Source organism: Ischnura elegans, chromosome 10 (assembly GCF_921293095.1).
Source record: "Ischnura elegans chromosome 10, ioIscEleg1.1, whole genome shotgun sequence".
Taxonomy (NCBI): domain Eukaryota; kingdom Metazoa; phylum Arthropoda; class Insecta; order Odonata; family Coenagrionidae; genus Ischnura; species Ischnura elegans.
The window spans coordinates 67,882,825-67,900,126 of NC_060255.1; the positions used below are offsets into that span (position 1 = coordinate 67,882,825).

General features: G+C 39.9%; 2 protein-coding genes across 3 annotated transcripts in view; one reads left to right on the forward strand and one right to left on the reverse strand.

Annotated features, from left to right (window-relative positions):
• Positions 1–17,302, forward strand: part of LOC124166514 (tyrosine-protein kinase transmembrane receptor Ror) — a 122,033-nt gene that overhangs the window by 42,521 nt on the left and 62,210 nt on the right. The window lies entirely within an intron of this gene.
• Positions 5,437–17,302, reverse strand: part of LOC124166516 (C-Jun-amino-terminal kinase-interacting protein 2-like) — a 32,457-nt gene continuing 20,591 nt past the window's right edge. For both annotated transcript variants that reach the window (XM_046544062.1, XM_046544061.1), the window contains exon 3: positions 5,437–7,526. In XM_046544062.1, coding sequence (XP_046400018.1) covers positions 6,975–7,526 — 552 coding nt within the window. In that variant the 3' untranslated portion in view covers positions 5,437–6,974. The remainder of the gene's footprint in view (positions 7,527–17,302) is intronic.

Sequence of the window (17,302 nt, forward strand, 5' to 3'; positions counted from 1 at the left end):
AAAAATGGACGCCTCGTGTACACAATAGGTTCGCGTGACGTCAGAATGCGCGGGTAATGTTAGGAACAGTCGTAAATTGAAGGCTTAAGTACTACACCTCTTTTTATAAGAGTCAGTAAGCAACCTTGATTTCATCCTGCCTGCCCGATAGAGATACTGCCTTCCAGCATTTGCCTCATGAATCCAGGATCTCAATATGAGTCGGAACCTGAGTGACGTCATGGCGCCTTGTGTATACTTTGAGGCGCCCAAAACATGATCAATATTTAATCATGATTGCTTTTAAGGGGACGGAGTTAACATGTGGTTATGTATAACATTTTGTGGAATAAGTGGTTCCTTGTAGCTGTCGTGGAAATATATCTTTAAGAAAAAATACCACCCAATTAAACTAACTTATTAAACCACGAACTTATTAAATTAATCCGACGGCGGATTAATTTAATAAGTTCGTGAAATATTAGAGATGAATCGGATTAATTAAATAAGTTCGTAGCCTTCCCTTCGGATAATGACTGGTTGAGTGAAATTAAACCTAACAAACCATATCTAAATTTTCGTCGGAATCACAAAACCACTTTTATTAATGCTTTTTAATAGACTTTGAGGAACGGCAATTGTAGAGTATCGCTCGTGACTTTTGCATATACGTATTTCATTGCTATTCATGGACTTAGAAAAAATCTTAATACCGTATTTCGAAAAAAATTGAAGGTAGTTTGAGTCCCTCGTCTTTCCTCGCTCGCGATGGCCTTATCCCAATTGCCTTAAGAATGTTTGATATTTTCTCAAGTAAAAATGTTTCATACAAATCGAGGGTCATGTCATAAAGTGAGTGTAAAGATTGGCGTATACATTGTAGGGGAGAGAGTCGTGAGAGAAGATGAACAGTGAAACGTGTAGTGGTTGTAGGTCGCTTCGCCTGGTGTTATGCTATCCCTCATGTCATATAATGTGGGCGTATTGCCTATCCTTCGTTTTGAGACTGTCGAAACTAGTCCCCACTTTACCAATACCGCGCGTGAGTAAAAGCTCATCTTATTTTGTAGCATTAAATTTCCTCGTGCCCCTCAAACGTACTGGAAAACTTCTCTTACTTCGCGGAGTTATTCTTGTTTTTTTATTTATATTTTTCGAACATCATTCCTCAATAACCATCTCTGGAATGTTTGTCATGGTTGAGTTTTTGCCCATCCCGGGTGACGCTGTGCGCAGTGTTTTTGAAGATACAACGGCTGTGGGGAAATACAAATCTAGGGTAAGATATTTCGTTAAACGATAATATATACGCCTCCGAAGTTTAGGAGGGAAGTTTAATATACCCTGTAAGCACTGGCATGACCTATGTGAGGTAAATAGTCCCGCTATTCGTACAGGAGGAAGTCATAAGGAGTCCTCGGTTAAGACATTCACATAAACATAATTACGCTGCCTTTAACCATTACTGTTACGAAATATCTCAAATTTTTTCTGTCGCCATTCAATTCTTAGATGTAAGGGAGGCACGTTTCTGACATCGTGCAAAACTACATCGACTTGGGTCTACTTGAACTGTACGCTGCGTTTTATATGGTACCTGTCCCATTTGTTGCTCTCTATCAGCCTGACGATTTAAGATTTATCGAAGTACGTGTCTTATTGATTTTTTCTGCTTGCGCTGTATATTGTTGATGTTACCTAGCAAATCAGCATCTCAAATACTAAAGTCGTTCTCTAAATAAGAGCTCGAGAATTATCTCACTCTTTGACTTTTTTTCCTCCATTATACAGTATATTCATACATACATAAGTATTCATATATGGTGTTATATATACTTTCATTTTGTGTGTAAGTTCTGCTTGCGAGTGATTATGTTTCATCATAACTCCAAGGTATTTTACGTTGTCTTTGATTTTCAGATCAAGAAGTAAATGTTTACCATCCCATGATAAGTTTTATTGTACTGATCTGGGTTTCATAAAGCAAATTACACTAGTTCAGGATTTTATGACACAGCAGTAATCATCTTTACCTTGATTTATTTTTAATCGGCGAAATGAACAGATTTCATCAAGTACTAAATGAGAATTCACTCTTTATTTCCAAATCAAATCGTTACGCATATTGGGCGTAATTTAGTGTTACCTGGGTAAGTTGTGGGCCATAAGTTTATTGGATGGAACTCGAGTTTTTATATCTTACCCGACTTTACTATGCACTGAAAAACTGAAGCTTCGGCCTTCTTGGCGTTAGACCTTGAAACTTTACGGCGCACGACGCGTCCTAGCATCCTCCATCATGGTCCATACGGGGCGAATTGGTCACCAAAGACGTAAAATTGATTCCCGAGAACTAAAAAAGTGCAGAATGAAGATTAATTATTGAGTGTAGTGCTGGGAATATTTACGAACTTCACGGCCAGATTCAGCGGACTCCGCGGCGCGTCATCGATTTTTTTTCAATATCGACATTGCCTACCCTTATCAATTAAAAACGTATACCTACTGAATATCCTTTGATAATTAGAGAGAAAATCAGCACGTTTGCTTTTATTCTCTTGATATTCGATATCGACGTTTGGAATTTGATATGTCATGACCTACGTCATCCTCATAGAACGTGACGACGGAATCACATCCCACCTTTTATGCAGAGTTTACTTAGAAACGCATTTAGGGACATCTTGTTATGAAGGGACGGATATGTAGAGTCCACTAAGAGTGCTATGTTTTCGATATCGACAGGGATCAATTAAAAATGACCTTATCAATTAAAAATGGGAGTTTATGCCTCCTGAATATCCCAAGGTAATTAAAAAGAACTCGCGGCTGAGCTTTAAGCCACCGAGTGCGTCCACCGGGTTGCGGATGGTGGGTCAACCTCTAGATATAGAGGTTAGCTGCGATATAAGCAAGTTTACTTGTCGAATAAGCAGTCGTGGACAAAAAGCGGCGGTTATCCGAGGTGGTATGGGTCTATCCCTGGGTGAGATAGGCCATCTAAATGATACACTAAACCTGTGAAGATACCGTGACTTGGCGATGAGGCCGCCAACAATTACGCCTCACATCACCCGGAGGAGAGGGCAGCATCTCTTCTTCATATGAGTGAAGGTGGAGATCACGATGGTCAGTACAGCGACACTCATTGTACTTCAGGCGTGGTAACATTTACTTTAACGGCCGTAGTACTGCGATGTGGAAGGCAAGGGTAAACCACCACATTATTATCCCGAGGAGGCGCAGCTACTCCAACTTGAAATTGTCTGACATGATGGAATTCTCTCAGGTAAAAAATTCCGGTGGTAAATTAGTCCCCCATTCGGATCTCCGGGCGGGGACTACCCGAGAGGGTACATCGGTCAATTGTGATAAAGTTATGAGGATAGGTACATGGAACGTGAGATCACTCAGGACTTATGGTAAGCTAGAAAACCTTAAAGTGGAAATGGAAAGATTAAATATCGATGAGTGATATAGGACAGGTTATAAAGGATGTAAAAGAGAATAAATATGTAGCTATGAAGAGATTAGCGGATGGGAGAGAGAAATGGAGAGCTGCGTCAAACCAATCTTAGGATTGTTGACTAATGATGATGATGATGAATTAAAAAGAAAATCAGCCTGTTTGCTTTTTTTCTCTGGATAACTTAGAATTATAAGTTGTATTTTTGCGTCGGTCAGGGCCTCTCCTTGTGTCTCATTATTTGTTGTGTTCGAAATGCGGTGGGCGAGCAGGTCGACCCTTCCAGTCCCTCGCCCCTCGCGTGTGTTTGTTTGTGGTGTGGTCCCACGTGTGCGGACCCACCTCCATCTGCGCGCCTGTGTATTATGTGGTTTTATCTCCACTACTTCCTGTTTACGCCGCCTTTCCATGCATCTCTGACTCTGTACCACTCCTCCTTTGCACGCCCTCTTAAACATGTTGCTCGTGGAAGATGGCCTCGAGGTACGGAAATGAGAAGGAGTTACTTGTGGTATAAGGGTTGCTAACTATTGTTGTATTAGCGAGTTTAGATGTCGAAGATTAATCGATAAGAAGCGAGGAAGTACCAACTCATTAGATGGCCATCAATAGGGTGGTTCCCTTTTATTTTTTATTGCCTAAATCAAAGATTATTACTCCTGGAGTACGTATTTCACGCTTTTAGATTTTTAAATGACGATATCTATTTTTCGCGATTAAATGAAAAGTGAAAATTTTCAAGCGCGTGAAAACGCGACGGCTAAGTACGAATGCCGGGAAAAGCCCCTGTGACGTCATTCTGGTTCCCACTGCCGCAAGTGAGGTGACCTTGGGGCGAGGATATGTGCGCCGCTACGATGCAGGCTGCTAGCAGGCAGCAGAGTACCCTGCTAGTAGGTAGCGCTTGGCTGAATTATGGATTATTAATATCTTATCAAACGAAGGAAACTTTCCGACCATAGCCAGTTTTAATAGTTGATTATTAAGGCACGTTTCCCTGAGCTCTGTTCCTCATGCGTGCATTGGTAATCTCAGACGATGTAACACTCCTATCTACTCGTATAGAAACTAGGCCCCTGTGACGTCGTGGAGTGGCATCGCATGGGCGTCAATGTGGCCATTTTCAAATGAGGTTAAAATTGACCATTGCCATTCGTCTAAACTGGGATTTCTAATCTCAAATAATTTGTATATTATGAATACACTAATGGTGGGTAACGAATCGCAATCAATGCCTTTCGTTTTCTTTGATGAAGGAAACTACCCTAATGTCACCATTCAGCTTAGAATTTCGATGTTCATTTGCCGGCCTCGGTGGCGGCGGGGTAAAGTCCTCACCTGCGAAACATGAGGTCGCGGGTTTGAGTCCCGCCTGGGTAAGTTTCCCCTATCCAAGGCATGGTTGTTCGTGTACGTTTGATTGTTAAATGGGTGTTGTAGCTGTTGGAGCTGTTCGGTGGTTTGAGAATAAAATAAATAATTAAACAAATAAAAAGTGTGTGTATTGCTGAATATGGATTTCGATGATTGCTGGTTCTTGATGATATATTATGCCCTCATTTTTCGATAAGGAATTGGAAACGGTGTTTTTTTGTGATAAACCTTAGCGTTCCATTAACGGAAATTATTATTATTATTTTGAATTAAAAAAAACGGAGCTTTTGATAAAATCTTTATTTTTTAAAAGTATTTCTTTCTAGAAAATTTAAGATAGACAGCATAATATCACCACTGGATGCTTCTTTTGCTATCCTTTTGTGGCTGAGATCTCAGCCTTATACCTACCTTTTTTATCATTCCACTTTGTAGTTCCTTTACCGTGTTTTCTATATTGAGTCTTATGAGTGATATTCGAATTCACCTAATCGATTTACAATTATTTTTCATGGCTGCTCTGGCTCAGATATAACTGCTGACTGAACTAAAGCCACGCGTAAGTTAAAATTAAATGGGTGAACAAATTCTGTAAATAAATCAAATGTGAAAAATGCGTGTAACTTATTCATTTATTCAGTGAAATTTTCTCTCATATTCAAAACTTTGTACGTGTTATAGCATGGCAGTGGAAAGAAAGAGGTCATTTTGGCTGGGATAGTTGGATGTTACAGCTTAATTGTTAAGGAGAGTAGCGTTTTGGGTGTATCAAATTATCGAGGGCACGGTAGCACAAAAATAGCACAGTTATCACATGGAGTTCACGTGGCACACCCGGGGGAAATTTTTCGCGTAGTCCGGCTATATTTTACCGTCACTTGATTTCAGAATCACTGGCTAAATGTGGTTCAGTCTCTTGCTAATACGGTCAAGAACAGAACGTTGCACATTCCGGAGTATCACTTGAGCACATACCGACGCGGAACGTTATGTCTGAGGGCTATGTTTCGGGTGATCTATGTGCTAGACTGCTCGGAATTCGGTTTTTCGCATAAAGTCGTTGTAGTCACAACCGAACTGCTTTGAAAGGTGTCACCAGTCAGCATTTGGATATAAAAAGGTAAGATCCTCTCCTGAACAGTCACTGAAAATTTGAAGTCATTACTTCTTATGGTCTTTCCTTCAAAGTAAACAAAGCAATGGCTGATACATTAGTATCCCGAGAATAAATTCCGTTAATGAACACTTTCCTTGATTATGTTCACAACAAGAAGCTAAAGTAATGCAGCTGCCAAGTGAGGAGATGCTGGCTAAAGCGGGGGATAGCGGAATGAACGTCTAGCGAGGCGAGCGCAATAGTTGCTCGTCTGTTCTGCAGACATCCTCCGAAATTGTCACACGCCGTGGTAATTGACACGACACCGGTACATGCCACTCACCAAAACCACTCGGTGTAGTTCTAGAATAAGTTTATATATTCCGGAAAAGTTTTTCACTCTTGTAATACTGTATGTGGACTATTGGGCATGGTGCCGCCACGCATTATTGGCTACCACGTACTTTACGGCTAATGGGGGTGTTTTTGTGGAAAATCCCCAAGACGAAAGAAGCTTCTCTCCTATGTGGGCGCCGGAGCAAAGCACATAGGTATGAGTTTTGTCGATTGCTGCGTAGTGAGCTCTAGGCATCCAATAATCTGGGAAAAATGTATATTTTTTACATTAATGCGATTTCTGTGTTGACGGCGGAAAGTCAATAGCAAGTTAGTGAAGAAAGTACTCATTACACTACCCCATGATGTGCTCAACCGACCAAGTCTTCGGTTTGGAAAGATGAGCGGTTAGAGTAGGTGTAAATACCCTGGGGCGGCCTACCTCAAGAAATAGTATTATGTTTGCTTATTTAGCATATACCACAGTGACATGTCGTTGGACTTTCTTCGGAAATCGGCTGCAACTGTCTTGGGTGGAATCCCTGAGAGAGTAAAATGCAAAAAATACGCTTCGGGGAGAAATTATAACTCTCCGGGTCGCTTCTCAATCGGCAGTGCCCAGGCGGCACCACCTCACGGTCACTGTTAAGGCGTTGCATCGCTCGCGGGGGTTCATGCATGTCTGCACGAGCTTAGGAGGGTCCGCGCCGCCCTCCGCAGACGTCAGAAGCATCCGTTGCCCCAACACCCGCACCACGGAAGATCCTTCTGGGCCTCAGGCGGTGGCGGGGAGTGCTCGGCGAGTCCCCCGCGACCCCCGCCCGACGCCGCCTCCGATTCGTCGGCGTCCACCCCGCTGCCGCCAGAGGCCCTGTTGATGCGGCGGCCGGGCCTCGGGTCCGCAGACTGGCTCCTCTGCAGCACGGTGGGTCGCCGGCCGACGGGGGCCCTGGGGTCGGAGGCGGAACGGCAGTGGGCCCTGGGGGCGGGGGCGAGGGCGCAGAGGCGTCCCCGGAGGCGCACCCCGCCCCCGAGCACGGCCTCCATGGCCTCGGACCGCGAGAACGTGAGCAGGGCGCCGTTGGGAGGCCGGAGCGAGACCTGCGCCAAAGAGTCGACGGCCGTGGGGCCTAATGCTGGCAGTAGCTCGCTCATGCGGATGGGCCCCTCGCCTGCCGCCGCTCCCGGCTCGGCAGTCTCCGGGGGCGGTGGAAGCAGGAGAACCACGCGATGCTGCGTCGGCGACGCATCCCCAGCGGGGACAGAGTCCGTGCGCTGATGACCGAAAGAGAATGAGATATTAGAATGAGAGAAAAGTACACAGATCGCTGTAAGCCAGCATGAATGGAAAATGATCGCAGGTTTTCCCGGCGTATAGAATTATGGAATGTTACTCGGAATTTCCATCGGGTCAGGTTCTCCAGCTCCATCTCGGCCGACGTTTCGATGCACGAGTTGCCTCATGCCCTGATGACGATGGACAACTCGTACAGCGAAAGGTCGGCTGAGATGGAATTGGAGAACCTTACCCGAAGGAAATCCCGAGTAACCTTCCACAAACATGAATGAAAAACAGCATGTCTTTTAAAAGGGTATATTCCGCTCTCTATGCGTTTAGACTTTTGGACATCATTATAAAGTGTGACCTTAGATAGCGTAATTAAAATTAAAAAAAAACGTATAAGGCAGTCTAAAATGCACCTGAAAATGATTACACATAAAATTATTGGTACACAGATCAGTAGAAATGATAAATAATTCTCAACAGCGCATCTTCCTCGGAGATAATGAAGGCGTGATGAATCTACATTTATTAAATTCTCTCCAGATCGCACGGGGATGGGTAAGAAAATTGAAAATGAAATCGAGTTTCATTCCTTACCTAGCGGCGAGCCGGAAAGAATTTTACGAAGAACATTCGCTTGGAAAGAGTGATATCCTTCTTTGCTCTCTTGTCTGTCCATTTATTCTTGGCAGCTCGTCAGTCTAACTTAACTGGTGAATTACTTGTAAGGCGCAAAATAATAGTTATCAAAGTATAATTGTAATCAAAGCGAATGAACTGGCTGAGCTGTGGCCTATATTCTCCTCCAGCTTATTGCACTGTATAAATTTTTAAATATTTTATAGTAAATGTTCTCTGCATGAAATAATAAATAATTCTCGACAGCGCATGATCCTCGGAGATAAGTAAGGCATGTTGAAATACCGTGCTAATGAGTAAATAAAAAATTTAAAATTGTTATAATATATTATAGAAACTCTAAAAAAATTTAGGCTGCGAAAAATAACTCCTACGATAAGCTATTTAACTGAGAAAACTAATTCAAATAACTAATAAATTACTTGTCATGAACTAAATCTCAATGTTGTCGGTGATTTCTAGGGTTATTATCATGAATTCAGGTCCCTCATCCTGCAGAAGATATCTAGAACGCTAATAATATTGATTTTAAATTTTAAAATTCAACTTTATTGATTTTTAACTTGGTAATAGCCCTCAACTACGTTGAATTCCGATGAAAATGGATTCTGATTCCCATCCTACGAATATTAACTTTGAGTAAATGTGGAGCGTATCCTCCAATGCCATTAGTTCTGAGCATACAAAATCATTTTGCATTTTGATTTCACGTGAAAATTCAATTTTCATTTATTATCCCTTGTATAAGCTATTATGAAATTGGACTGGGTCTTGTATGCTTGGTGGATATTATGGGATTGCACTTTTATTAGATAGTAGAATTTCCGCGAATATTTTATCGAAAAAAATCTCCAACATCCATCCTCTCACATAATGCATATTAAAAATCTTGGAAATGGAAATTGGCAATTCTCCAAAGTTACCCCTCGCTCGAAAGGTGGATCTGGTTTTGTCGGTGTGATGGATTGAATGTTGATTGTCTTTCCTGTGGGAGCGAATTAAATTCCAGGCGTGGGGAGAGATTACACAAAAATCAAATTCCTGGATGGGTGCTGTGTGGACGACAGTTCATGTGATTAGGAAATAAACGAATTATCTACTCGATAGCGTGCTTGACCAAATATTGATTTTGTAAAGCTGAAGCTTTGAATTCCGAGACCCGACTTGTCCACCAGATAGAAATTTGTGATGAACAGTTTTTATGCATATGAATACTCAGAGCCACTGGAGTTGTTTCAACGTATTTTCATTCTATGTATAGATATTAAATTCTGTAACTTCATGCATAACATGCTGGGAAGACGGAAGTGATAGTTTTGGTAGATTTGAATGTATACGATGAACTGTAATACTTTGATGCAATACGTTTTTAACTGGACTTCCGATATTTTGGAAATCACAGGATCAATTATCGAGTGAGGAATAAGTTCATTGCTTGGTCGATATTCCTCAGAGTCTATTAGCTTACAATCACGTAAAAACATGAAATAATACCTTTGCTTTTCGCGGTTTTCTGGTCATGTGGCCCGCTTTTGCGGCGAATTTTGAAATAGAAATCTGTCCGGGGCTTTCGCTCATGGGTAAACAGGAGGGCAGGGTGGGATTATATTGTGGCCGACCACGGGACCTGGACTAGATGGGAGGGGATGTCAAGGAACAGCTGCTGTACCCTCCGAATGATGACGGTTGAGAGGTGGGGAAATTCGTAGAAACGGAACTCAGTCAGTGTCTCGCTCGAAAAGGATTTAGCCTTGTCAAGACAACTTAACTTGGCTCAGCTGTGTTGTTTAAAAAGTTTTGCGAAGAAGAGCGTCTTCTAGTTCAAGACAACGTTGTAATTCGTTTTTCATAGCCATTTTCTAAGAAAAGCCCTGCTTTCTCCTGAACTTTAGCCAACAGAACGTTAGGTATCAATTTCTATGTACAATTATTTAAACCAAAGAAAGTAATCCAAAATCGATTTTGTGATTGATTCGCGATCTCAGCCGCGATTAGTATAGTATTTTACTTATCGGTTCGGGTCACAAAGTTACGCCAAGTTAAGTTGATATGAGTAGTGCTTTTGAGAGGAGAATATTTGATTTAATCTTTTTAGTGGGTGTGCATTTAGTAAGCAGAGGATCTACATATATGGAAAATGGTTATCTTAGTTTAATTCCTGGTCGTACTGAGATCTGTGCATTAGTGCACAAATACCTGGAAAGCCAGAGGGTTCAGTTCAAGATAACTTATAGTGATACTCTCGAGCGGGACCTAACTTTTGAGAAATAGTACAATGTTAATCATGTTGAGTGTAGTAATGGACTAGTTTATTCCGCAGAGTATCGGTACACTTATGAGCCGATGAAGTGAGTAAGTACGTCCTTCATTTTAGTCGCAAATCTTACTGCGGTATTCCTGGATGCAGGTATGCTTTCGATAAGAGATTGGCAACATCTTCACGTATGAATAACCGAATCCGAAATAATCCTTCCTAATATAATGCATGACTACAATGTACATGGGTCAAATTGGAAATAGTTAAAAGTTTACAGAACGCATTTCTTTCAAATTTGAAACAATATGGTGTACTCGAGGCACTAATGTTGGCATGGAACTGTTCCGTCATATTCTGTTGAATAAAGTGCAAATTTCCCCCTTTTAACAATTTTGCGAGAAGACTAGCGACGTTATTTTTTCCTTAGAGATATTGCGATGCATCTTCGACCCATTGATACTGTGTATTGACTCTAGTCATGTCATTAAATTCCTTGGAAAAGTGGAAAAATGGAAGTCATTCAAGAATAAACCATGGCGTTATGTTTAGTGAGAAATTGGTGGAAAAAATTATAGTAAAAATTTTGCTTAGGAATTGAATGTGACTAAGAAGTGGCAATAGCGAACGGAAGGGATGTATAAGGGGACTGGTGGTGATTATAAACCGGGAAAACCATTCTTTCATTTTATTTCCTGCAAGATCTATTTTTTATCGCGTAAATGTATTATTAATCATGTACTCAGTAAACCGAATGACTGACCAAATCCTTTGGCTCCAAATTTTGCTCGTATTTATTTTTTTCTGCTCATAAATTCCTTTTACCTTTGCGACCCCTTTGTTGGTTGCCTTTATCATTTTTTATTCTTGTAAGTCTTCATCTGTGTTCACCTAACGGGGCGCAATAGCAAATTACGATGCTATTTGACCGGTGGTGGTAATGTATTTGGATAGAATTTGTATAGTAAGTATTCTCTGCTTATTGTGATAAGTGTTGGGATCAACGTTTGAGACTAAAAACTGTAATAATGAGACAAAAAAAGTCTCACGTTTTTTACGGTGTTGAAGTGGAATGAAGTTCTTAATAGTTGCCGAATTGGGCTTGAAGCATGCGGTTAGGTTTAATTCCCAGCCATACTGAGGAACGTGGTGCTAGTGCGATCCCTTTTAATTTATTTAATTATGTGTGGGCGATGTTTACATGCCCAAATCACGTCATAATGTTCCTACGGCTGCGTTTGAAATGTCCAGACAAAATTTACATTTCTCGCGCGTCCCGATTTCCGCCGCGATTGAATGAAAAATGTCAAGGATTCCGTCGGATTGTGTCGGTGATGTTGTTGTTTGCCTGAAGCGTGAGAGTATTCGATTGAGCAGTTAAGGGGTTTTCATGCGTGAGTGAAGCCCTTTGTCGCCGCTGGCGTTGACTGACTGACAGCCCCGGTGCGTGCGTTTACAATTAATCTCGCCGAGGACGATCGGCGGGAAGGTATGGGAAAAAAGGAAGAGCATTGGAATGTTGGCCGATGCCGACTCTGCGTTCCAATCACTTCCAGTTCGCTTCCCTTTCCCCCACAACTCGAGGGATAAGTCGCTCTTTTGTGCCTACTGTTTTTTTCTTCTTTTTCATTTTAATTTGCTCTTTTGCTATTTTGTCATTTAATTAGCATTTTACCAGTCATTTATCTGTTTCGAGGGCTAGGATTGGTTTTTATGTTCATCTTTAGTAATATTTTTATAATATCAAAAAAATTGTTGTATTGATCTAGAATTTACTTCGTCCTTTCATCCATTTTAAATCCTTGTATAATATGCGGCACGATGTGTGGAAGACCACGTCGAATAAATCATTTCATTTAACAGCATTTAAATCCAACGAACAAAATGAACGAAATGCAACGAACTGTTTCTTTCAATTATAATGCATTTTATAATCACCTATTTACTAATTTAATATGGTAACAGCATTTTTTATCGTAGCTCTTTATCAAACAATTCATAATTTCACCTAATTATTAATAGTTAATTAATTAGCTAAAAATATAGTGACTATTATACGGTATTAGATAGTAGTTAATGATTAATAGCTAAAAAAAGTTATAGTACGAATGAAGTTGAGGATATATGGATAAGGTGCGTTCCATCGTAATAACTGAAGAGCATTAATGTTGCCCAGGTGCGTGGGAATACCGGCGAGGAATCATATTGAAGGAAGTGGTGTACCTTCTTGTCCAGTTAAAGAATTTTTTGATTGAGGCTGCAGAGTCGCTTATAGACTCACGACTGAGAAAGCGAGGGAAACTTTTTTTTGTGGGGAGGCGAGTTTCAGAATGACGGAACATGTCTGGGAATCGAAGAGGAGGTGGGAATTGGCATGTTTGTTGGAGATGCTCCCAAAAAGAAAGCGTTTGCGGAAGCTGTTCAGTCAATTGTTCTTTTTCGGCGATGGTCCATTAAAGAGAGATGAACAGTTGGCAATGAATGAAGGTCATTCGGAGCAGGGAGTTTGTGGAGTCGTGGGGTTTAATGGAAGAAGGAATCATTGCGGGCGAAATGAGGTTGTCGGCTGGAGCTTTGGAGCGGGGCTAAATATTATTTTGGTCGATTGGGTAGGCGTGTGCGGAGGATGTGGAACTGGTTATGAACAGGTGGCTCCTGGGACGTGACGTGAATTATTGGGGAGCGGTTTGTGGCGGGGAAATAATAGCTTCGGTGAGTGTAGGGTATTGTAAAGTCATTTGAGGAATTCTGGGGATTAGACGGGGAAGAATTATGGTGTCTGAGGCGAGATTTTTCTCCATTCATAATATTTTTTTTCCTTCCCTAACCCTAAAGCAGAAAGATGAATGAGATTTTCAGCTAAATAACTGAGGTGAATCCGTTATTTATGGCGATGCAAATAATTGCACATAATATTTAGTTGAAAATGTTACGCTTAACGAAAACATGGTCGGACAAAAGAAATCACCTGGTGGAAAAAAGCAAAGTTTTATTCATTCAACTCATACAATATTTAGTTTTCAAGGCAGGTAACCTGATTGTGCTTTTGCCAACCAAGATACTTTAATCGAATGCTAGAATCATAACTTCATGTGCGTGATATGATATGATATTCTGCTACATGAGTTAATCTGTGCCAAAATAAATTCAAACGTGTTAACTACTAAGTAGATAAATATATTTTGGCCAGTGATTTTAAATATTTACTGTTTGAAAAAAGCAATGACTACTTGATTTATATTTTTAAGTTGGTATTTATACATATGTTTCAAATACGAATAATTGGTGGCAAGGTCCGCGTATAGGCAGTCGCATTGATCTACGGCTTCAATTAGATGTTATACCCTCATGCGCTGGGTTTGGCTTAAAAATTATCGCTTTCTTTAGTATGGAATTGACCCATTAACTGTTATGTATATTTATTCAGTAATGTTGGTGTCATGAGAGCTGCTAATTTCTAAGCTTTTTGCAATTTATTTGGGTCTTGTGGCTTCCGAATTTTCTCGTTTTGGAAATGAAGTTCCCGGAAAGATGGGATCCATTAAAACTCGTATTATTATGGGTAGCTATTTTTATGTCAAGGTACTAATTTATTAGTGGCATAAAGAATAGACTTCCTTGCTCGAAGTCATGACTATTTATATTTATGTTGAAATATCACTTAAACTAAAGTCTTTGAAAGGTATCACTTGAGATTTAGTAGCCACACAAGGGAGGTTTGGGTGACGAGAAAATGAGATAGGCGGAGTTCTATGGTGCTTGAAAATACTCTTTATATCTAACTTTTCTAGGAAAAATCGTTCTTTCGCTTTGCATTAAAATCTTACGTGAATGAGTTAAAAGTATTCTAACTGCTTCAACCATTTTCTTAATCATCATATGTATGAGATTTTACACTCTTGAAAATGCATTTTGTTTTGTAGGTATGGAATTTTTCCTTGAAGAGATAGGCCGCACCCTTTCATTAGTATATGAGAGGATAGAGATTTGCTAGTACTTTTCACTATGTTTTACACTCATCCACTCATACATGCGTAAATACGTCCGCTTTTGTTATGCAATTTTCGATACGTAAAGATTTAACATAGGATACACGGAAAATTAATTGGAATCGGTTGCGGAAACTGATTCATCTATACATTTACAACAAGTTCTCAAGGAGAAGACTGCAAGGAAGAAACAAAGAAAGAGGAATTTACGGATGGACTTCTAGAGAAACCATTAATTAATGGCCTACGTCGACTGTGACTCGCATGGCATCGCAAAACTTCTCGGCGACTTGTAAGGAATGGCTGACTGTGCCGCTTCGCATTGCTTATAGCAAAAACTGCATTCTCGGCCGCGAAGCATTGTTTCCTTCTCCGTGGAATAACTGGGAATAACCCCCTTTCAGTAATCGTTTGAAGGCGCCTCACAGTAGTCGGAAATAGAAGTCTGACCTAGGCCCAGCATCGCTGTGTTTGATTTATGGAGTTGAAGCTTAGCGTATGTTCTCAAAAATGAGTGAAGATTGTGAAATATCAGTTTTTTTCTTTCGCAGCTATGTCTAAACATGACCTGATTACCACACAAACTTTTTACAAAAAGTAGTGTTAGCTTATTAAATGGTGGAGTTTTGGAAAGTGTTTCATTTGATGAGAAAATGTAGTCATCCGTGGAAAAGGTGCTTTTCCTAAACGATGTATTGGTTTAAGGATTTATGTCTGTAATTGGTGCTCTATTATATTGCTAATCCGGGGAAAATAGACCTTACTCTCCCACTTCTAGTATATAAAATATGCTTATTAGTGTGGGGTGCATTAGGGTTAAAACACTGAGTAAGGGTATAACGTTCTCTCCATTCAACAATTAATTATTTACTCGATATGTAGAGTATATTGTAATATTATTATTATTATCCCATATGCAGAAACAATGCAGATATTGAATTTAAATCCACTTCATGTTCGACGAAACCTTGCTGAATTGCTATTCCTATATAATCTATGCAATGACTTTATTAACTGTCCAGCCCTACTTTCATTGATTCAATTTAATGCCACATTTTACACCACCAGAAGCACAAAATTATTCTATGTTAAATACTGTAGTAGAAATTTCACTTTTAATTCACCACTAACCAGGATCCCTCGACCATATAATTCCCTTATTGGCAATATTGATATTTTTAGCGTCAAACATTCCATATTTAAGAAGAAGTGTATTTTATCATTGTCGAAGATTGTCTGACTTCACGTTATCTGAGCAATATCTTTTGTGTTAATATAATTCATAATTTAGTACTCCTTTTATCATGTAATACTTATTATTTTAAGAGTATTGTATTAATTATTAAGAGTTATATTGAAAGAAATTTACATGTTGTTCAAATTGGGTATACGCCCGTAATAAAATTATTATTATTATTGATACCTACAACAATTATTAACACATTTTTGCATTCCTAATGTTGTCATTTATTTTACCACGCATTGTTCAATCATGATGTGTTCATTCCTTTAACTAACATTGCAAATATAACTTTGAAAAGATCGAAACTCTCTCATCAAGACCGATGTTGCCGTAAAACATCAACGGCCCCTTGTCGTTAGTTTCAGCATTGACCACGTTCCATTGAGCTATACTGTATTGGTAGCATAAAAGTAGATGGGAATTAAGTACATAGGCAAGTGATAGGAGATTATTATCATCATTGGTCAGCAATCTTGCTATTGATTTAATGCTGCTCTCCATTCAATTATCTTATCAGTTCACCTTTTCATATTTACTTATGTTTTCTCTTTAACTTCATTGATAAACTGTCCTTTAAATGTATGATTCGAGGTTTTTCTTTCGCCTTTTCTCCCGTAATACTGTCCTAAAAACAGTAGGTAATGGCGAAATTGTTCTTATTTCGATTACTCATTAGTTTTAGCATTGGTGTAGGATGAACTTGAAGGTTCGTCTACGTTGACGTCGTCTTTGTACGGTAGCTGTTTTTTTTCCATCCTCGGAGTGCCCAGAAAAATCGCCAAGCAAGCGGCAGGCAAGTACTGCGCACTGATGGTAACTTTTCTGTACTACTCGCTCAGTCATTGGCGAACATGATTTATCAGTTTAAGGTGAATGGCAGTCTCATTAACAATTTATTATTTTCTATCGATTCACCGGCAAAATGTGAACTGCGGAGCGAGTTTCACAAAACTCGCTGAATTGCTTCAGCATTGAAATGTCTTGACCTCTCTGCAAGTAAAAGAGAATAATTTAAAATTCAAATGTGGCTAGATATGAGATATTAAGAAAAACAGTACCTACTTAGATATTTTTGCGAAGCGACGAGCCTATGGTGACCAAAGACATGCATTGCTTTTTGATATTTCATCACCATCTGTATCTGTCGTTTCCATCTCTAACGATCATTTAGTCCTTTGGGTTTTTCTATTTGTTCCCTGAAATCATATGCTCGCACATCCTTTGCACCCCTGGCAGTGGCTAACGTTCGCCGCGGGCAAGCATTTTTCCGGAAATATACGTTCGAAGTCGAGGGATAGGAAGTAAGGAAATCTGTGGTAAGTGAAATATTCTACTGTGATATTTCACTCATTTGTCTTCGCTTTATCCCTATAAGGGATTTGGTGGAAACTTTTGGGGCGTTTCACCAACCTTACATATTATCTTCCTGTGCGTTTGGATAGCCTGAATTCTGTCTCCATATTTTTTAGAGGAAAGTTTGTCGGGAATTCGACTTGAAATTAAATAGAAACAAATTAAATTATATTGCATGAGATAAAAATGCTTATTCACAGCTTAATTTACTCAAACGTCAAAGATCTTTATGCAAATTATCAGGTCCGTACTGACGTAGTTTGATTCTTCAACTCCATCATATTAAAA